This window comes from Hydra viridissima, unplaced genomic scaffold (assembly GCF_058129835.1).
Source record: "Hydra viridissima isolate aposymbiotic clone 2 unplaced genomic scaffold, HvirCarnegie_v1 scaffold_2, whole genome shotgun sequence".
Classification (NCBI taxonomy): Eukaryota; Metazoa; Cnidaria; class Hydrozoa; order Anthoathecata; family Hydridae; genus Hydra; species Hydra viridissima.
The window spans coordinates 14,467,628-14,490,000 of record NW_028324301.1 but is presented as its reverse complement, the minus strand read 5'-3'; the positions used below and the strand labels follow the sequence as shown (position 1 = coordinate 14,490,000).

The 22,373-nt window shown below is 28.5% G+C and overlaps 2 protein-coding genes, 2 long non-coding RNA genes and 2 pseudogenes across 5 annotated transcripts in view; 5 read left to right on the top strand and 1 right to left on the bottom strand.

Annotated features, from left to right (window-relative positions):
- Positions 1 to 826, top strand: part of LOC149892129 (uncharacterized) — a 1,651-nt gene extending 825 nt beyond the window's left edge. Inside the window, exons 2-3 of the long non-coding RNA XR_016450051.1 lie at positions 1 to 14; positions 809 to 826. The exon at positions 1 to 14 is cut by the window's left edge and continues 115 nt beyond it. This is a non-coding gene — a long non-coding RNA (uncharacterized LOC149892129). The remainder of the gene's footprint in view (positions 15 to 808) is intronic.
- A 13-nt stretch (positions 827 to 839) lies between these two features.
- On the top strand, positions 840 to 3,829 carry LOC149892127 (uncharacterized). Its single transcript, XR_016450044.1, has 3 exons — positions 840 to 966; positions 1,104 to 1,179; positions 3,410 to 3,829. It is a non-coding gene; the product is annotated as an uncharacterized LOC149892127 (long non-coding RNA).
- On the top strand, positions 1,173 to 2,400 carry LOC149892128 (uncharacterized; annotated as a pseudogene).
- Positions 3,830 to 7,697: 3,868 nt separating the features above from the next.
- LOC149892126 (uncharacterized) lies at positions 7,698 to 8,369 on the top strand. The gene has a single exon (XM_090079595.1). It carries the CDS (start codon positions 7,698 to 7,700, stop codon positions 8,367 to 8,369), a length of 672 nt encoding a protein of 223 aa, XP_089935721.1.
- A 1,515-nt stretch (positions 8,370 to 9,884) lies between these two features.
- Positions 9,885 to 11,649, top strand: LOC149892125 (uncharacterized; annotated as a pseudogene).
- A 417-nt stretch (positions 11,650 to 12,066) lies between these two features.
- Positions 12,067 to 21,506, bottom strand: LOC145192446 (GMP synthase [glutamine-hydrolyzing]-like). Of its 2 annotated transcripts, none has more exons than XM_090079592.1 (17): positions 20,967 to 21,506; positions 20,600 to 20,691; positions 19,653 to 19,778; positions 17,281 to 17,375; positions 16,862 to 16,965; positions 16,675 to 16,775; positions 16,334 to 16,429; positions 15,676 to 15,841; positions 14,584 to 14,732; positions 14,444 to 14,504; positions 14,145 to 14,257; positions 13,814 to 14,035; positions 13,447 to 13,572; positions 13,167 to 13,282; positions 12,713 to 12,843; positions 12,336 to 12,508; positions 12,067 to 12,230 (listed from the first exon to the last, which is right to left on the bottom strand). In XM_090079592.1, exons 3-17 carry the CDS (start codon positions 19,677 to 19,679, stop codon positions 12,129 to 12,131), a joined length of 1,782 nt encoding a protein of 593 aa, XP_089935718.1. In that variant the 5' UTR covers positions 19,680 to 19,778; positions 20,600 to 20,691; positions 20,967 to 21,506; the 3' UTR covers positions 12,067 to 12,128. The 2 variants fall into 2 exon arrangements, with proteins under 2 accessions (XP_089935718.1, XP_089935717.1); XM_090079591.1 differs by having other exon boundaries at positions 19,664 to 19,778; positions 20,967 to 21,233.
- Between the last annotated feature and the right edge of the window lie 867 nt (positions 21,507 to 22,373).

Below are 22,373 nucleotides of genomic sequence, written 5' to 3'. Positions count from 1 at the left end.
ATTTGGTAACACAGGTTTGAACCTTTTTTTTGATTTATTTAATATCAACTTTATGATGCAAATGTTTGAGTTGTCAGAAAATTCTTCAACACAAACTTTTGAAAATAAGTGAAAATAGTTGGAAAGGTAAATGAAATACATTATAAATTGAAAGTTTATAATGTATTTCATTAAGAAGATCAAACACAGTGATGAATTAAAAACTTTAAATGCCTTTTTCTCAGCTTTAAAATAATGTCTCTTACAATTACAATTAAGTTACAATTATTTTGCAGTTATTAATCTTGCTTCTCCTTAGGTAAGAAATTTTTGTATTTATTTTTTATCCAATTTAACAGGTTGTTTTTTAAAATTAAATAGTTCATGGCAGACTTCAGACTTCAACCTCAGATTTCAAACATCTTTTTTAAATTTTCTATAAACCAGAATTACTTTCTTTGATGTAAAAAATTTGATGTAAATGAAAAAATGGCTTCAAAATATAATATTCCAATACATGTTAGTAAAAGTTATACTATAACTTCTGCTCTAAATCGAACATTTAGAGCAGTAGCTTATAGTAGCAACAATGCAGTGACATTTAAATATTGTTAATATTTAAATGTCATTGTATTGTCAAACTTTATTTCAATTTCTTTGTATATGGTTCTTTGTAAAATGGTTCTACTTTACTAGAATTTATGAAGTGAATGTTTGAGTTGTTAAGTGTTTACTGAAAATCCAATGTTTCTCATTGAAGTTTGGTTAACTTATTGTATCATTTTTTGTATAAGTGCTTTCAGTGTAAAGCAGATCGTGTCACATTTAGATGTACATAGTGAAAATCACAAAGTTTTATGGGAAAATGAAGGATTTTATGCAGACGTGCCTTTCATAGTTTTAGCACAGAAAGTTTTGGATTGTTCACATGAAACAGATCGCAATAATGCAAGAAAGAAAGCATACAAGATTAAAACAAAAGCAAAGGTAAACTCCATTGTTTATAACATGAATTCCAAGTTATAGTTTTAATAAAAAATATTTATCTTACTAAAGTATTGCTTGAATGATTTTCAAGCAATACTTTAGTAAGGTAAATATTTTTGTCAAAAAAGTTATTTTAGTGTGCAAGACACAAAAAAATTCCAATGTCCAGCACAAGTTTCTATGAAGGAAATTATATATTTCAAAGATTATAAGGTAATTTCTAAACAATTTACTCTAATTGATATAAATTTTTACTACTGTAAGCATGAAACAAGCATTAATTATGAGTAATACTTATTCTATTTCATTTGTGCATTTGTACATCCATGTAGCAGGCATTAAAGCCCACAATTTTTGCCTTTCTCAATCTCTAACTCAAATAGTCAACTTTCCAACTTGCTTTCCAGACAACCCGAATCATCTTCCTTCTCTACTTGACTAATGTCATGTTTCTGATCCTAGTCAGTGCTCAGTTTCTCCTAACTCACCCTTAGGTGCTTCTGATCACCGTTTGATCTCTTTAAATCTACTATCTCATTCTTCTTCATCATCTAAATCCCCCTATCATCGCACCCTGTTGACAAATGTGCTTCTTACATAACTTCGTGGATTCAGGCTGGCATGGAATCTTTTATTCCCAATCAACGGTTCCAAGTCAAACCTCACTCTTCTCCTTGGTTTTCCTCACATTGTGCTGCTGCAATTGCCAACCAAAATCATTACTTCCATATCTATCAACAAAACAATTCTCCAGAAAACAGACGTCTGTTTATTACTGCTAGAAACCATTGTAAAAAGGTTTTGTCTAACGTCAAAGCCTGTTATTCTCAGGTCATGAAATCTCGTATTTCATCAAAAAAATTAGGCTCTTGTGACTTCTGGAGAATATTTATTAGTATCAATAATAAGGGCAAATCTGTAGTTCCACCTCTTTTGTATGGTTCAGATTTTGTCACCTCACCTAAAGACAAAGCTGAATTGTTTGCTAAGAATTTTTCATCAATATCGACTTGATTCCACTAGTTACATTCTACCTGATATAGCCGCCAAACTGGTTGATCCATTGCTTGACATTCATATCACTCCAGCTTCTGTATCTAAAGTGATTTCCTGCTTAGACTCTTCTACAGCTTGTGGCCCGGACAACATACCTGTTATAGTCTTGCAGAAGTGTTCTCCGGAGATGTCATTGATACTTTGAAAACTATTTAACAAGTGCTTATCAGAGTCTTGTTTTCCAGCCTGCTTGAAAGCAGCATTTGTTATCCCTATTTTCAAAAATTCTGGAGAGCGATCTGATTTGTCCAACAACCGTCCCATTAGTCTTCTTCCTATTATAAGCAAAGTTTTTGAATCTTTAATTAACAAACACTTAATCTCTCGACTTGAATCTAATAACATACTTTCTGATCACCAATATGAATTTCAATCTTCTTGTTCAGTTACAATTACAGCTGATTTGCTAACAGTAATAACCAATAGGTTTTATCGTGCATTAGATAAAGGTGGAGAGGTTAAGGCCGTTGCTCTTGACATTTCTAAAGCATTTGATAAAGTTTGGCATGCTGGTCTTCTCCATAAGCTTTCTTCTTACGGTGTGTCTGGTAACATCTTTAAGATTATTGAATCCTTCCTTTCCAATCATAGTATAAAAGTTGTCCTCGATGGACAGCACTCTTCTTCTTATTCTGTAACTTCAGGGGTTCCTCAAGGTTCAATCCTTGGCCCTATGCTCTTTTAAATTTACATTAACAATCTTCCAGACATTCTCATATTTAAGGTAGCATTATTTACTGATGATACTACTATTTATTCTTGTCATGATAAGAAGCCAACACTCTCTGATTGCTTGGAGGGGGCATTTGAGCTTGAAAAGGATCTCACTTCTGCTACAGCATGGGGCTCACAGTGGCTGGTGAACTTTAATTCAGATAAAACTCTTTTTACGTTTTTTTTAGCCAATTGTTATCTTAATAATTTAGATCTTCCTATATTTACGAACGGTAATGTACTCGATGAGTCATCTACCCTTTTCTTGAAACAATATCCAAGATTTTTGATATGCATAAAAGAGCAAGTTGTTCAAATTTAAATTAGTTAATTTTATATTTATTTTCTGCTTTTATTTGGATGAATAAAGACATTACTGAATTTAATAATACTAATTTATCCAATCTAGGGTTTATATTGCTGCTTTATGAAATCCTTCTAAACCAAATATTTTTGTTATGTCTTTGTACAGTCGCTCTTATATCTCGTCTAATCTGTTTTAACTAAATTTTGAATTAAAAAAAAAAAAGTCTCTATAAAACCAAAGATTCAAATGCAGGAACTTCATAAAGTTACCCCGGAGTTTCCCAAACATAATGTAGAAATTAAAATAGATTAGACGCAACAAAAGAGTGGATGTATTAATTTTTAATGACAATATTTTTTTTACTAGAGTATGACAGTTGATGCTACTTTTTATACTTGGGTTAGCAATGTATATAAAAGTGGATTTAAATGTTTTATTGGTTGAAGATGCTGGTTTCAGAGGTGGTATTACTGTTTTTGACAACGTTTTACTTTTTTGATCTGCAGTATCCAGACGAATTGCGAGTAGTGTTTTTGTTACTTGAAAAAGTTTGTGGCATTCCAGAAACAATTAATAGATCAATCGCAAATGATTTTTTTAGACAACTGAACATTTAGTTAAATTTATAAATAATCAAGATGCAATTTAGTTTTTTTTTGATAGCATTTTTAGTTTTCTATGGGGGTTTTATTTGATTTTGACTTATTTTTATTTTGATAAATTATCTGGGTTATGTAATAAAAAATAAAAAAGTTAAATATTTTTAGTAAAAAGTATAATCATTCATTTTATAAAATTTGTGTTTTTTTTATTATTTTAGTTTGTTTCTTTCTTTTAGGATAACAACTAAAAAAATATAAAGTTCCATTTTTCAAGTTTTAACTGATCACTCTTTATGTTATGCATCTTTTGTTGTGGTGGTTTATATTTTATTGATAGTTAATACATGCATTTTCTTGATGCTATATATCTATATTTTGATTGCGTTTGCACTTGTACTTTATACGAGAATTAAAATATATATTAGTACATTGAGTAAACGTACAATAGTAGTTATATAATACAGTAAGGAAGTTTTACTCAATCCGCTGTCTTAAAATAAAGAAATAATCTCTATTGTTCTTACAGGCATTTGATATTTTATTTCTTTATTAGAGGTAAGAGTCACAAATTCTTATTTTCTCTAGTAAAAGTATAAAAAATTAATAATTGTATGTTTGATGTTAGCTATAGGCGTCAACACCTCTGGACCAATCAATACCAAACTTGGCACAGGCACTAAGTAGGCCTGAGCGGTGGTTTTAACCAGGTTTGGGCCACCAGCGGCCCCTCCTAACCCTAACCTGAGAAACCTGCGCGAAGCGCCGGGTAATCAAGCTTGATTATATTAAGAAAATTATTACCTATTAATTTCCTTGTTTTAAGGCAAGAATTTTGCTTAAAAATTCGTTCCTTATTTCAAAGGATACTTTTCTAATGTCATATTTCAACTGGGCAAATAACCAATAAATTTTAAAACAACACATATTAACTTTTTTTTCTTAATTCAAACACTTAATATTATACTGATTATAAAAAATAATAATGTAAGATGGTAGCTTGTTGCTATGGTAACTGATGAAAATAGCTGAAAAATACCATAAAAAACTGGGTTTATGCTGTAAAAAAGGAAGGAAGAATTAGTAAATAAGTGATAATGTAACTTAGCAAAACTGTTCTAAATGTGTAAATTTTTAAAAAAAGTATATATGATGAGTCTTAATAGATGAAACACAGTGCATAGTTCTCATTATAAATGATGAGTCTTTATAGATTAAACACAGTGTAAAGTGAAAAAAATTTGTTAAATGATTTCTACCAATTTATCTATAATTTTTATTAATAATATTTTTATTTTATTAAAGTTTATTTTTTATTTAAAAAAATAATTTTTTAATATAGTTGTTTACGCGTTCTGTTGTTTCATTTATATAAACGCAATTTAACGTTCATTTAACCACCACCCATATTTTAGGTAAATATGTTGTTGTTATTAGTTTCTTGTTTGCGCCTTGATTGTCCAAAAATCACGCAACGCTAATTAATATTAGCATGACGTAACAACAAAGTTCGCATAATTAAAATATTTAAATTTCCTCATCGTGGGTCATAGTATCTTTCGCTTACCTTAAATTTTGTGTTGATACGCAAATTACGGCAAACGAAAAACTTGACCTGATTGGGATCGTCATGCCAACCGCCATGGGATCGTCTGCCAACCGTTCAGACAAGATAAAATGTCATGTCGTTTATGATATATATTTAAATAATGGAATATAATACATTTAAATAATGGAATATAATATATATTTAAATAATAGAATATAATATGTTAGTAAACTTATATAATTTAGGCGCTACTGCAGTTTCTCCCCCCCTTTTTTTATTTTTGATTATGATAGAGAATTTTATGCTGATTCAGAAAAATATAAAAACATGGACCTGAAAATCAACGGAAAGTGCTCTATTTCGAAGTCAAAGTTGAAAAAAATCCCACTAAAAACCCTAATATTCGCCATTTTGAGAATATTAAGTTAATGATTTTTTAGCTGACAAAAGCAATACATTTATAGCATGGTTTTTACATTAAAAAAAGTCGTTAAAGTATGTTTATCTCGCGCAATTTTCGTGGCAATGAAAATAGCCGTTTTTTGATTTATTAGAGAATAAACTATATTGCAAGTAATGTACTTTTGTAATGAATTTTAAAAAAGAATTCAGCAGTTTTGTTTCCTAAAAGAAGAACTTTTGAAACTTAGTTCATAGTTGTTTTATCACATGTAAAATTTAGAAAATGTCATCTTTAAACCGTTTTTTTTAATAAAAAAACCAGCGTACAATACAATAATAATTATTCATCAGTTTGCCTACATTCCCACACTCTACGTTCAACTTTTATTTGAAATCTTCCATTAATTTCATTTCGTTTATTACACTTTCGTTATAACACTTTAAAATAGTAATGCGAAGGCTGATGGAAACCAGGTCTTTTTATTGCGCAATGTAACGGTAATTAACTTTCGTTAAAAATGAAAGCGTTTTGAAAAAAAATGGCGAATATTAGGGTTTTTAGTGGGATTTTTTTCAACTTTGACTTCGAAATAGAGCACTTTCCGTTGATTTTCAGGTCCATGTTTTTATATTTTTCTGAATCAGCATAACATTCTCTATTATAATCAAAAATAAAAAAAAAAGGGGGGGGGGGGGGGGAGAAACTGCAGTAGCGCCTATAATTTAAACATGGAGTTTCAGATTTAACTCAAAGCTAATAATATATTTATAAAATTTAGATTAAATTATCATGCCAAATAAATGTTGTGTGTATGCTTGTCGCACCAACTATCAAAGTGAAAAAAAAAAAATATCTAGTGAAGTTAATAAAATATCAGTGTATCAGTTTCCAAGTGATAACGTTGAGCGTGTAAAATGGATAAAAGCTATTCCAAACTCTAATTTGGTTGTTAACAAGTATACTGTTATCTGTGAGTTACACTGGCCTCCAAATTTTGATACAGTTATAGTGCGTGGAGGAAAACGTCGACCAAAAAATCCTCCTTCTGTTAGACTGGGAATACCTTTATCTCAAATTCTAACTGCTAATCCAACTGAAAGAACTACCAAAAGATCTTTAGGTGGCATTAAAAGTACATTAGATGATGAGTTAGACACATTTCTTAAAAGAGATAAAGCTACTTTTTGTGACATCAAAAACAAGTTTATCAATAGCAGTGATCACCAATATCCAGTTATATCGTTTATGGTTGATGGCTATGTTGTTATACAATCTTTGCAATTTTTTAATGGAATATCTTTTTTTGTACTTAAAATTTATGAAAATCTTACCTTTGAAACATTTCATTATGGGATTAAGTGTCACATTTCTAGCTTAACAGTAAATCGAATCATAACTGTTGACACCTGGTCTAAGTTTGATGAGATACTTTGTTTTTTAAGCTCCTTGAAAATGGACAATAAAAAAGAGGTAATTATGCAACATATTTCAGTTATGGGGCCAAAAATAGATGGAGATAAACTTTATACACCTGAAATACTTATACGCTCTTTTGTATATTTTTTAACATCAATAGCATTAACTGAAAAAACTCAGGAATTAATATTTGACGATAATGGAGTAACCAGGATTGCAAAATGGACTCATTTGAAGCAGCTTTGCAATGCAGAATCCAGAAGCTTTCTAAAGTTATCTGACCGGAATGAAATTTCTATTTCTCCCAAACCTGTTGAACGACAGTGTGTATTGACGGTTTTAAGATTATTTTCTGAAAAAACTTACGCTGCTCTTTTGCAACATCCTGACATGATTCATAGTGATGTTAATGACACTGCTATATTTATCAATAAAGTTATTAGTTGATGGAAAATTTTAAATGTCAAAGCAATTGGTGCTGATACAAGGCATAATGATCCTTTGCAGGCTGTTATCAATAATCCTGATGACAACCATTTAAATTTAATACTACAATTTGGTGATATGGCACTTAAAATGGCAGGTCCCAAAGGTAAACGCATTAAACAGCTTTCTAAAGATATTGCAACTTGTATACATCAAACTTGTTATGGACTAGTAGATTTATAAAGATATTTACTTAACACTATGCAAAACTATGTACTTCTTGGTCACTTTACATCAGATCACCTGGAAAAAGAATATAGTATACTTCGTCAAGGTTCTGGTAGTACATATTTTCTTAGTGTTCAACAAGTTATTGAAAAATTATGTATCAAACATGTATCTTTACTTTTAAAATTAAATGTAGATATTGACAATTTCAATGTGAAGTCTGGTCATCAATGTGCGTTATGCCATTACAAATTGTCTGAAGACTGCTGCGAAATTCTTGATAACTTGCAAGATCTAGAATCTTCTATTGCTGATGATGTTAAAATGTCACTTATTCACATAGCTGGTTATGTTACACAAAATGATAAAGAACGAACTGATTATGAACTTTTAGATCAAACAACGTTCTCTTATCAGAAATATGGTCAGTTTTCTAAATTTTTAGATCGTGGTGGATCAAAAATTCTAACTGATAATTCGTGCCAATGGACATTTTTTTGTTTTGTAATTTTTCAAATAATTAAAGATCATGTTTGCAGAAAATCTTTAAGTAGTATTTTTATGATTATATCAGACCATTATCTATTGGATATGGAAGAACATCATTGTGTAATATTGAGCAACATTTTTTTAAAAAATTTATGTACCACTGTCACTCCAAGATCTGACAAAGAACCTGCTCTAAAAGTATTAAAAATCTCTTAGAAGTCTACTTAGTTGTCTACTATTTATAATATATATAGTATATATATTATAAATAGTAGACAACTAAGATTTGTAAAAGTTTCATATAGTAGTTTTTAATAAAGATTTGTAAAAGTTTCATATAGTAGTTTGTTTATTTTTTCAGATTTTGTTAACAATTTTAATCAAAATTTATCTAATATTCTTTGTTTGGTTTAATAACATTTCTACTCAATTTAAGAAAATATCAATTTTGTATTTCGATGTTAAAGCCAAAATTAAAGGTGTAATAATAATGTAAATATGTGAAATTTTAAATAAGAAAAAATTTCTTTGTCTTTTATTTACATTATTTATTACTTAAAAATATTTTTTCTTTCTTTTTCTTTTTTCATGAAAAAAAATTATTAGACTATACAGAGAATTAAAAATACTTTTTAGTTTTAAAAAAGTAGGCCTCCACAAAAAAATCCGGTTGCGCGATGAATAGGCCTGTAGTAGAGAACGCTATGATTTAAATCTAAATCGCTTTAAAATTTCTGGAAATTCTAAAATGAATTTGTCATCGTGCATTGTACAAGGTAGAAATAAAGAAAGCATGGTGTATGTTTTATTATAAACACATTTGTTAGAAAAGTTCTTACACGTATGCCACTTATTGACTTATATAGACAACATTTATGATGTACGTCGAAAGATTCCCTAATTATTACATAAAGTTAAAAACACAGGAAGAATAACAACGAATAGAATATAAAACAAAAATCAACTTTTAATCAGAGTGATACTGTTACGATTTGTATATTTTTATTGAAAAAATAATAGAATTAAAAATAAAATTGTCTTTAATCATTGAAAATTGTCGTAAATCATTGTCTGTCTATTTTTTTTTGAAGCAACATTTCGCACATTGATAATCGCCTTTGAATATATCTTCCCTTCAAGTCATGTGGCAGCCAATTTCCAAGTTTGTAAAATATTCTCATTAATTTTAAATGCTTTTTTACGGTTGATTAATGAACTTTATCTGGTACCCTTCGGCAGTAATTGACCACCTTCCTCTAGAGATGGTCAGCTCAAACCAATTTTGTTAAATCAATTTTTGTTAAACCAATTGAATTATCTGTATTGACTTTAAAATGATATATCTCTTTTTATATAAGAAAAATGGGTGTGCCATATATCTTCATTTTTTATGAATGTGGGACAGCAAAATTAAAGAGAAGGTTGGGTAGATAAGAAATAGTTTACAAGAATCGAACCTTAAACCCGAAAAACATAAGTTTTTACTCGAACCATTACTTTTATGGAATACCAAGCTACGTTTCTACATCTTCAAATACTCAGTCAAGAACAAGAGTGACGATCCAACAGATTTAAAGTTAACTGAGTAACGAATCACTTCCTATCTTCCACAAAGAGACAAAAAGTAGTTTTTGTGGCCATTTTTAATAGTGATAAAAACGAAAAATCTCCATGTGATTTTCTAGTAAATTTTTCATCGTGGTCCTGGTTATGTTTTGTAAAAACTAAAAAACCACATGGAATATTAAAGAAACTCTGAAAGGGTGTTGGCAAATTCTTCATGACAGCCCGTCTAGGCTTCAAGATTATAAAACAGTCACAGATGCAAAAAAATACCCTCTTTTCTTTTGTGCAACAAGGTGGGTTGAAAGCAAATCTGTTGCAGATCGTGGCATTGAAATCTGGCCTAATATTTGCAAGTTAATTGAGTTTTGGGAAAAGTTACCATCTTCAAAGCAACCCAAATCAAAAAGCTTATTGTTAAAAAAGCTGTTAAAGACAAACTTATTCTTTTAAAATTTGAAATTTTCAGCTTTGTTGCCAGCATATTAGAGCCATATTTATTGGCATACCAAACTGACAAGCCTATGATTCCATTCATGTATAGTGACTTAGAAAGGCTGTTGCTATACATACTGAGCTTGTTTGTGAAACGCGAAGTTATTGATAATTGGTATATTGGAAAAAGAGAATCTGCTTAAGGGAAATCAAATCAAACTAGGATTTGCAGCTGAAACAAGATTAGCTTCTTTACAAAAGAAAGATATAATAACAATTACTGATATTCAGAGTTTCAAAAAAGATTGCACTAACATGTATGTACGATTATTTGAAAAGTTCATGGAGCAAACTCCATTAGGGTCTATCATTGTACGCAATTCTCAGGTTTTTAACCCTAATGTATTGATAACAATGACTCCAGAAAACGCTGAAAAGAAGTATAAATCTTTATTGAACCACTTGATTAGCTTAAAGTATCTTTCACCAGTCTTTTCTGATAAAGCTATGAATCAATTTACCAATTTCTTTAGAGAGTCAAAGGTTTATCAAAACAATTTTCATGAATTCAATAGAGATAGAGATAGTTTAGATGACTTCTCTTTTAAAAAGTGCAATCTAAGTAAATATAACAAGTTGGCATCAACTGCCAAAATAATTTTGACACTAAGTCATGGACAAGCTTCAGTTGAGAGAGGTTTTAGTATAAATGCCGCAATATTCGAACAAAATTTGAATGAAAAATCAATAACTGCAAGACGTTTAGTTAAAGATCATATGCTATCAAATAATCTTCAGCCACATAATAATGAAATTACAAAAAAAATAGATAATCAATGTAAGATCATCCCATGAAAGATATAGAAGCTACCTAAGTTCAATAACAGACACTAATAAAAAAGAAGCAAGTCAATTGGCAAAGAAAGTTGTTAGCGATGAAATAAAAGATGATGAAACAAGACGAGATTAACTGAAGAAGACCAGTGAAATGTTGCAGTTTGATTTTGTAAAATTTGTTGTGGAAGCTGAAGAGAAATAAGATCTAGGGTTAATTTCTAAAGCTAATGCTATGAAACGAAAAGCAAATGAGAAAAACAAAGAAATTAAGAAATTAGAGCTAGCATTGGTATCTTAGAGCAAAAGAGAAAGTTGCTAAAACAACTTTATATAGAATACTTCTCATATAAAGTTTATATTTTGTTAAAACACATTACTTTGTTCGAAATATCTTTTAAAAAAACTTCATTTTTTAAATAAAAGAATAATAAAAGGAATAAGGTTTAATTATCAATAAATTGCATGGAAAGATAATATGATAAATATTTATTGAACTTTTATGGTTTTGTTTCCTTATTAAACTACTTTTTATTACTTAAAAACCTTCCTTTAACAGGTTGCTATCAATTAGTTAAGAAGTATTTAAATCCTTAAAAAATTTTTGTAAAAATATTAGGGAAACATGAATTCAGTTGCGAAAGTATTATATCCTTCAACATAAACAAGAAAAGTTATATACTTTTCGCCACCCAAACTCAGGGAAAAAGTACTTGAAATCGGGTAAAAATTAGGGAAAACTCAGGGAAAATGGATTTCTAAAACTGCCACGAACCCTGTTGTACCATTTTTACTTTTGATACCGCATAAATTTTTGATAAGAAATGAATTTAATGGCTTATGAGAAAAACGAGGGTATCCTGTAATTCAAAAAGAAGATATGATTTATTTTCTTTATTCAGAAGCAGATTTAACAGAGTCAACTAGAGACTCTGTTAAATCTGCTTCTGAATAAAGAAAATAAATCATGATGTTATAGAATGTCTGCTTTCAATTTAACAAACCCAATTTAATATTTTTTCTTCTTTCTCTTTTAAAAAAAACTTGTTAAAATATTTCATTTCAAAGGAAAAGTCTAAAGTTAAAGAGATAAAAGGTCTTCGTTGAATAATTTGAATAAAACTTTCAATTACAAATAAAACATCATTCCCATTCAGTAGTTCCAGGAGGTTTTGACGTTAAATCGTAGAGTACTCTTGAAATTCCCGGTACAGTATTTATTTTGCGAACTATATCTTGTATGACCTAAAGTTATAGACCCATATTAATCGTTTGAAATGACAAACACCTGAAATTTTTGAAAAAAAAAAAATATATATATAACAATTATTCCTAAACTGAAACTCTAACCTTAAAAGGAATATCTTTTCCTGGCTGTGCAGCAAAACCAGTCATAAAGTCATTGGTGATAAATGGTCGAATCACAACAGACCGTTGACATACCGGATTGCGTGATACCGGATCAACGTCAAAATGAACAGGAATGAGGATTATAGGCATCTGAGTTATAGTCTCAACTAAACCTAAAGTGATCACGGTCTATATAATATCTAACTTACATTTCTATTTTTTAATGATTGAAACAAAGTCAACAAGTTAAACCTTAACTAAATTCAAGTTTTAGTTTAGAATGCTAAGAATTACGATTTTAAGTATATTTCTTTTCAACGCAAAGTTATATCAAAAAATGAATATAAATTTTAAAAAGTTTAAACAAAACTCAAAACCATTCTCAAAAATTGTTTCATTAGCCAGATGGTCCACCTCCCGAAGTGTTGCCAGAACAGTTTCTGTTAATGTAGTATATGTTATTTCGCTTACCGGATACTTGATCTTCCCTCCAAATACATAGACAACTCTAAAAAATGTTGCAAAGTCGTTATTATTTAAAATTAGATAACGACTTATTTTACAAAGAACACATTTCTGGAATTAAAAAAAAAAAAAATCAATATACAAGTACGCTATTAAAAAGAATCAATACAAATACATTTAATGCACCGTTTTAAACTAAAAAAAAAAAATCACATTCGGGTACATACTTTGGTACATTAATATTATACGTAAGTGTGCATTAATGAATTGTTTTTTAAAAAATCGAAAGATCTCTACGAACGTTAAAACGTATACTTTTCTATTTTCAAGACCAAAGGTTAAAAAAAGATAAGAAAAGAATAGTACCTATTAACTGCACATATTCTTGGAATAACCTTTGCAAGCTTCATTAATGATTCCCAGCATGGGTATTCATTGTCTGATGACAAAGCTGCAACATAGCTATAAGTTCTCAGATCCCCCTAAAGTAAGTTTCATAAAATTCCATAAAACCGTTACATAAAACATAACCAGAAAAACCGTCCTTTGTTATTATCTTTTTCATAAAAATTTCATAAAGAAAATCTAATTTTTCTTAAAAGATATCAAAAAAGAACTGCTTTTGGAAAATCTGAAAGAAACTTACTTGCACACCAACTGTTTTTATTGGCAGTAAAGTAGAAGAAAATGAACAACGAGAGCTGACTTCTTTCAACATTTCAATATCAGCATATGGTAAACCATTTTGAATTCGGTTTAACAAGGGATGAGGCTATAGAACCATTACACATTGAAAAAATAAAGATGAAAAAAGCAAAGACTTATATAAATCCTAAAAAAAAACGTCTTCATAGAAGAACACTAAAACTATTAACTCTTAACTTTAAAGTTGCTGTAGCCCTAACTTTAAGTCTTTGATTTGAAACTTTATAAGTATAGCTTTTTTTTTTTTTTTTTAATTTTCCATTACAGATATATAGCAGAACATCTTTAAAAATGCATTTAAAGATTACTTTTTTCAAAGCATTTGAAAAGTTCACAGCAAAATTCAAAATATTGCTGATCTCTGAAAAATCCTTGCACATAAACTTTTCTTCAGCGCACAATATTCTAATAGCAAGACCAGGACCCGGAAACGGATGTCGATCAATCAGAATATTAGGCACACCAAGTTGCCTACCCAGAGTACGCACTTCATCCTTATGGAAATCTTTCAATGGTTCAACAATACGTCCCTGCCAAAAATATATAGAATCTTAAAATCTTTAAAAATCATGAAAAAGACTAAAAACCCTTAAAAGGCATTTTTAACATCAAAATTTAAAAGAAGTTTAACAGGCTTACTTTCTCTCTCAGTTGTCTGACTAAAGTTGAGTCATTATGATGAGTTTTTATTGTACAAGCATTACTGCTTGCTAAATGTGATGCACTTTCAATTAAATCTGGTCTCAAAGTTCCTGGAAAAAAAAGAAAATTAGAAAAAGCTAAAATAATTTCTGGCTTTACAGTTAACCATCAAACTATAATGTTCATTTTAGTTTTGATTTATTATTTAAGACTCCAGTCAATCAGAAATAATGATAACTAAAATACTAACATTTGAGTAAATAAATGTTAAAACAGGATAAACAAAACAAAAACACCTTGCGCTAGTAATGTAGTTTCAGGGTCGAGTCTCAAATCCTTTAATATTCTTTCACAAACCTTAAAAAAGTCAATATAAAATTTAATTTTACATTTTTGATGTCACATGAAATTATGCTACTTATATAAAAAAGCATACTTCCATAAAGGTATCGCCTATGATTTTTCGCTTCTCTTCAGGATCAGTCACACTATGTAATGGTCCAACTTGAATATTCACTGTGCCACTTTCTGTCTTTTTTGGTATCCTTGTGGAAGCATGTAAAAAGTGATGCTTTTGATTGTACACTAAAATAAGATAAGCAAAAAATTCAAATAAAACATACTAATAGTTTTTCATGGTATTTCAAACAACTGAGATTTTTTTTATAAGCTAAAATTAATCATGTTATTAAAAAAATATATTTTACTAAATAGTATTTCAAATCTTGAATCAAAAAGATGAATGGCTTTTTTTTTTTGGCCTGATGTAATGACATATTGAGCAATTTTGGCCTGACAAAGAATCACAGGTAGCAACCCTTAGAGAACAGAATGCTAGAAACAGAGTAAAATGACAGGATCTGAAATAATATCCAACCACCAATAAAGTACTGCTTAATTAAGCTGATATCTCAACATATTAAGATACTCTCTTGATATTGTATGGTGTTAGATCATTGATCAGATATTTTAAGCCCTGTCTTGAACACATAGAAATTTCAACCTTTATTAAACTATTTTTGCTTTTGACCTGGTAAAAAAATTGCAGCAGTAAAAGATATTGCTGATCTATACTGTTGGATGAGCCCTAGAATATTCATACTACAATATTAATCTAAAATTAAGATCACGGCTGAAAGCCGTTTTTTTAATGATGCGAGCAGTAAATTTCTTTAAAGAGATTTGCTTAATAAAAAATAGAAATATTTAAGGTGTATAGCAAAATGATAATAAGTATGAATATTTTTTTAAATTTTTTTCTCAAAGAGAAAAAAATGAAATAATTATTCTGGAGAGAAATAAGTATCATTAAAAATATTTCTATAAACTGCTGTAATTAGTTCTTGAGTAGTAGTCATGAACAAGATTTAGAAATGTGACATGTGATTGTTTCAAAATATTTTTATGAATCTTTATTTACAAAAATTTATCAAAGTTAAACATTTAAAATAAATTTGTCAAGTTCATTAAAACTTTTTTTTTAAATTACAAAAAAAAATAGTACAACAAGAATTTTAGCACAAACTACCATGAAGCTTTAGACCATAATGTTCATACAGTTCCTTTACTTTTTCACTTTCATTTTTACGTAAGAAGCCATTATCAATGTGCACAGCAACTACCCTGTCAATACCAATAGCTTTTTGTAAAAGAATAGTACACACAGTAGAATCTACGCCACCACTGACCAAAGACTAAACAAAGCACCAATAAAATTGTTGTACAAATGATAAAAATACAAAGTAGAAGTACAATATTATTTTTATGTAGAGGCACTAATAAAGTTCTCCAAAAAGTTCTAGAAATATTTTGTCAATTGTGAGTTAAAGTAGAAAGCAAGCTACTAGTTTCAGAAAAGATCAGATAAAAAATTACACTTTGGAAAACAAAGGCTGATTCAATTCAACTTGTTCAATCATTGATAATAAGTATAATTTTTTTTAGGGATCCAATTCTTTTTTTTTTCAGGCTTATAATAATCAACATTTTTAAAACAATTTTACTTAATATTTTTTATTAATAAAATTTTTTATAAATTAAATATCTTTAAAAAAATATTTTTATGTAAGACTTAATTTTATTTTATTAAACATAAAACACAATGCATTAAAACTTTAATAGAATTATAGCAAAAAAATATTGAAACCAATCAACAGAAACATCCATATAACAATATAAATATTTACCAAGACTTTATCTTTTCCCCCCACAATATCCATGATCTCACTTATACAAGTGCTTTGACGACATTGTAGAGTAAAGTTTTGCTCACAACCTGCAATCTAAAACCAATTTTTTTACTTAAAATTTTTTAAAAAATCTTTTGAATATATTTTATCAACAATTGGTTTTTTAAAGCTAATTAATCAGTTTGAAATATAGAACAAAGTCCAAACATTTAATGCAAAAAAAAAAAAAAAAGTATTGTATTTGGAGCAGTAAGCTCCTAAAGAATTTTTTCAAATTTACACAAAAGCATAAAAATCACAAATTGCATAGAAGATTCTAAAATGATCAGGATATTTACTTTTATTAAGAAGTTTTTAATCACAGTTTTTCCATTTGTCGATAAATCAACTTCAGGATGATATTGCACACCATAAATCTTCTTGGCTTCATTTTCAAGACCTTTAAAAATATTTTTTGAAAAGTTAATTTTTTTGCTAGAAAAACAGTCAAATTTTTTGCGTAAATAAATCAAAATAAAATCCTACCAACACATATATTTCCATGAGAAGCATTTTGGCGATATTCTGGAGACAACTCTACACATATATCTTTGTGCGTAAGTAAAAAATATTCTTCTTCTGCAAGTCCTCTAATGAAAAAATAGAAAGTACAAAAGGAAGATCAAAAACGTATTTAAATATCAATTTAATTCTAAGAGTGACTTTGATGTAGCAGTAACAGTATAATACAACATTTTGACCAAAAAGATTACCAAATAACTCAAAAGAAGCTGACTGTTAAAATACAGTAAAGTCTAAAAATAGATTTTTATAGTGCAGTTATGTTAATGACCCTAGTGATTTAATTAGAACATGGCTGTCAAAATTATAAAATAATTTAACCAATGATTTTTTTAAGTTAATGTTTTAATATACAAAGTAATATATTTATGAAGAAATCATACTCATATAAAAGAGATTTTCCAATCTTAACAGGAAACTGTCCGTCTTCCCTAATTTGACCAGATGTAACTTTGCCACCAGTATCTCTGTTTATCAACTAATTTAAAAAAAGTTACACATTGAGTTATCTAGATTATTATTATACTATATTATAATCATTAATGAAGAAACAAGCTTTTGTACTGATAGTGGATAGATTGTCAACTGTGGAGTCACCCAAACATTAGATCTGATACAATTCCCAAGGAAGCATCTTTGCTTTAAACATTTAATACATTTAAATAAAACAATATTTCAAAATACATTTTTTGTTGTTTTCTTTTTTTTAATGCATTTTAGTATTATACTGCAACATATGATATACAATGAAAAGATCTGATGAATAATTGCAGAGACCAAAAACAGCAAAATGGGTATATATACCATAAATATGCAATTTTAGTGTGACTTGTTTACATTTCATATCAATCATCTATATACTGTTGTGGCTTAACAAATTTGACAACTCTTAAGAAATTTCAACGCAAATAATCAACAAGACAAATTCCTAATTAGTAATATATATACCTTATTAGTGCAACCAAGGTTAATTAGCAAAGAAGGAGCTGATAATAAATCTACTAAACCATCTTAAAGTTGCAGCTTTATTTACAATTTTTTCGTTCCATTTTACATGCTTAGGGTCAGTAAATCAGCATTCAAAAATTTGAACTGTAACTTAGCTTTTATTAAATGTAATAGAGTTTGGAGACTGCGTACTTGCTTCAAAGTCTCCAAACATCTCACAGAAAGGTGAAATAGCATTTCTTTTTTCCTGGCAAAATAATAAATTATAGTAGCAAGGAGTACAATTTTCTTAGTGCAAACATTGATATTACTATAATACATAATATATTCATGAAATTTTCAATAAAATGAAAACTGATAACACCACTGGAGCAGTTTCACAGATTCCTGTTCAGGAAGTATTTTACTCCAACTTAGTGAGTATCTTCTGCATACAAAATCTTAAGAGCAATAATTCTTCTTTATCTACCACAAATGACATGGAATAAAATGGCAAAATAAAAAGTACCTTGAAAGATCAAAAATTTGAAGTGCTTATAATTGATAACTAATAATATAAAAGACTACAAGAACTAGTAGCCTTAACATCAGAAAATGATCTACTTTGTAGAAACTTCTGGAAGAAATGCACTTAAAGATCAGAATATTGTATTCAAAGTCTTCTCAAATGATCATGATATAAAGAGCCTGGGATTGTTGATAACAAAACACTTTATTGACAATCTATTGACAATATGTTTTAACTCAAAAACAATAAAAAGAGAAGCCTGTTGAGTTCTCAAATGAACTAGTCTGATTTCATGGACTTCTTGCAATAAACAAAACAAAAAATGGATAAAATCTAGACCTTATTAGAAGAATCTTTCCAATGTGGTATATAATTTGTTGATGCAACTTTATTTTAAATATTTTGAAAGAAGGATATTTTAAAAACAGATGCTTCTGAAAAATCTAACTTCCAGCTATTAGCAATTCCATTAATCCAGTTATTATTGATCCAATTATTTTTGATACAGCATTATATATCTTTGATCTAGCTATATAATTTTGACAGGGTTGAAAGAAACCCAGGGTGAAGAAAAAAGCTCAGCTCAGTGGGTTGATATATAAATATGCTGAGCTGATATATATATATATATATATATATATATATATATATATATATATATATATATATATATATATATATATATATATACTTTGTTGTTCTCTGATAATCCCATAATAAGTATCTTCATTGTTTTCTGATGATGCTATAATGCCCAAATTCATTTTTCTCTGAGGATTTCTTAATAAACATATTAATGTTCTAGTATATAAACATTGTAAATTTTTTATGAAAAACAATTGGAACAGTGAAAAGAGTTATAACTTGTACTCAGACATCAGAGAAGATAAATGGATTAACTATTTACATGTTAATGAGAGCTAAGAATATATTAGTTACAAGAACACTGCATATACAATGGTAAAAAGACAGGAATCTTGAGTTTCTAGGGATGCTGTACAAGCTAATTAATATATATAAAATAATTTGCTGAGCAAATGAACTTTGAGTCTCTAAAAGACATCGCTTAAGCTGAATTGTAAATCATTATGAAAGTAAAGATTCCTTCTGAGATCTGCTCTTTTCTAGCTTATCTACATTCTTTTCCTGCTAGCTCAGTGCATCCCAATATACCAGAATACTTTTAAGTAAAGTGTATATAGGACCCCAATATACCAGAATATTTTTAAGCACAAAACATTTAAAAAAAACCTGTCTATATTTAACAACATCAAAGTAATACAATTTATTAATATTTACCAATGTGATACCTGCATTCCATAGCATATTCCTAGAATTGGTATGCCTGAGTGTAATATTGAAGCATCCCAATTGGGAGCGTTTTCATCAAACACACTTCCTGGACCACCAGAAATAATCACAGCTCTAAAAAAATAAATTTTTTTTTTAATGAGTATTTAATGAATATATTTACAACTACATTATTCCTGTGTCTGATTTTTCTGAATTAAGTAAAAGCTCTCAAGACTTTTTTAATATTACAGTTTATTCTTTGACTAACAGGAAATACAACACCTGCCAAGAGAACATTTTGTGTTATAAACTCTATGTGGGTAAAAGATAAATCTAGATTAAAGGTTGTTAATCAGAGATTTTTGTGGTACAACCTAGAAGTAGCTCTACATCTAACTTAACCTTTTTTGTTTCTGGGTGTTTAATATTCATCATCTGATTTTAGAAATCTGATTTTTCTGTATTTGTTTAAAAATAAGAATTTTAGCCTATATTCAGAAATATGTTGCATTTATTAACCAATGGCTGTGTTAAATTCTCAGATTTAATTTTAATCATTTTTAAAAAATTTTTTAAAGTTAATTGTAAACAAATATTCTTCTGAGCTTTTTATTTATCTTAACAAACAAACTTTGAAAAAGTATTCTCTATTGTTTGAAAATATTTGGTTTTTTTATATTCTTTATATTTTGGGTAAAAAAACAACTTTAAAATTGTTTTAAAAAAAACAACCTGTATATACATGATAAACAAAATGTTTCTGAATTTTTGTATGCTAAGAATACTTAAAACGCACTTCTATAGAAAAAAGTTTTCTTGAGATTTATGCTGCATTTTTATTTATAGTTGCACAATATTATTTTGTTTTTAAAGATTAAACTTGTCACATGTATAACCACATGGATTTTTATTTGAAAGTTTTAAAAATTAACATAAGTGCTATAAAAATATACTTGACATTAAGTTTTTTTAACTGTGCTGGACTTGTATTAAGTGGAAGGATAACTGAAAGAATGGATAATTCTCGAACACGCCGATCAATAACCTGAAATTTAATCAAATTACACAACAATATTAAAAATTTAATTAAACCATATACATATACATATATACATACATACATATACATACATACATATACATACATACATATACATACATATATATATATATATATATATATATATATATATATATATATATATATATATATATATATATATATATATATATATATATATATATATATACAAGAAATACAAGAAATATAGCTCATATTTGAAAAAGCGAATTATAAATATGGCTAAACTTTGCACTTACTTTCCCGTATTGGGCTCCAGCATCTAAGATAGCAACCTTCTCAGTATTATCACCTAACATTTCAATGTCATTGTTCATTTTATTGTAATATTTATTGTATCTTTTGATCGCTATGAAGTAGAATCAGCTGACCCAAAGTCCTGCCTAGAAAAGTAAAGATTGTAAGGCACTACTGCAGTTGATCCAAGGCCCTGCCTTAAAAAGTAAAGATTGTAAGACGCTACTGCAGTTCCCCTCCCCCCCCCCCCGTCCCTTTTTTTAATGATTAATTATGATAGAAAATTTTACACTGATTAAGAAAAATATAAAAACATAGAATTGAAAATCAACGGAAAGTGCTCTAATTCGAAGTCAAAGTTGTAAAAAATCCCATTAAAAACCCTAATATTCGCCATTTTGAAAATAATAAGTTGATCTTTTTTCTGACAAAAGCAATCACTGATCTCTATAATAACCACTGATCTCTATAATAACTGGATAGCGCATCTCTAATATCAAAATTGACGCCAAAATCGCCATATTGGAAAGCCCCAGAACAATGAAATCTGATATGTGCGATAAAGGGATAAGCCGAAAAACAGAACTTAAAGCTTACGGGATTAAAATTTTTAGGGCTTTCCAATATGACGATTTTGGCGTCAAAAAATAAGAAGTTTTGCACGGAGTTGCGCTATCCAGTTATTATAGAGATCAGTGAAAACAATACATTAATAGCATAGTTTTTACGTTAAAAAAAGTCATTAAAGTATGTTTATCTTGCGCAATTTTTTGTGGCACCATAGTCGCAAGAATATATAGTCTGGAAACAAAGGCCGTTTCCATTGTTCAACCGCTTTATGTTGAAACTTGTATCAACGACCCGGCGAAGGTGCACAAAACGAAAACTTTCACATTATTCTCCTTGTCATTCTAACTGAAATTTGGTTTTTGGATTTAATGTTGAGATCTTTTAAATAATTTTTATATACATAATTTCTTCGATATGTTAAGAAAGATTATCTAAGATTTAAAAACCTTTTTAAATAAATAGAATGCTTTATTTAAAGTTTATTTGACATAAATATTTACATATTTTTTGCTGATTCTTATTACTAATAACTGCTGTTTTGTACTGTTGTTATTATGTACTTCTTGTGTTAGTGAATATGATTGCATTTTAGTATATATATATATATATATATATATATATATATATATATATATATATATATATATATATATATATATATATATATATATATATATATATATATATATATATATATCGGGTGACTTTTAAGTCCCCCTCAAGACTAAAGTTGTAAAGAAATTGTACTTCAAAAAAGGAAAAATAGGGTATGTTCAGAGTGTTTGAGGGGGATCTAAGTGAAAAAATTATTTCCGTTTTTTTTTTTTTTTTTGTTATTT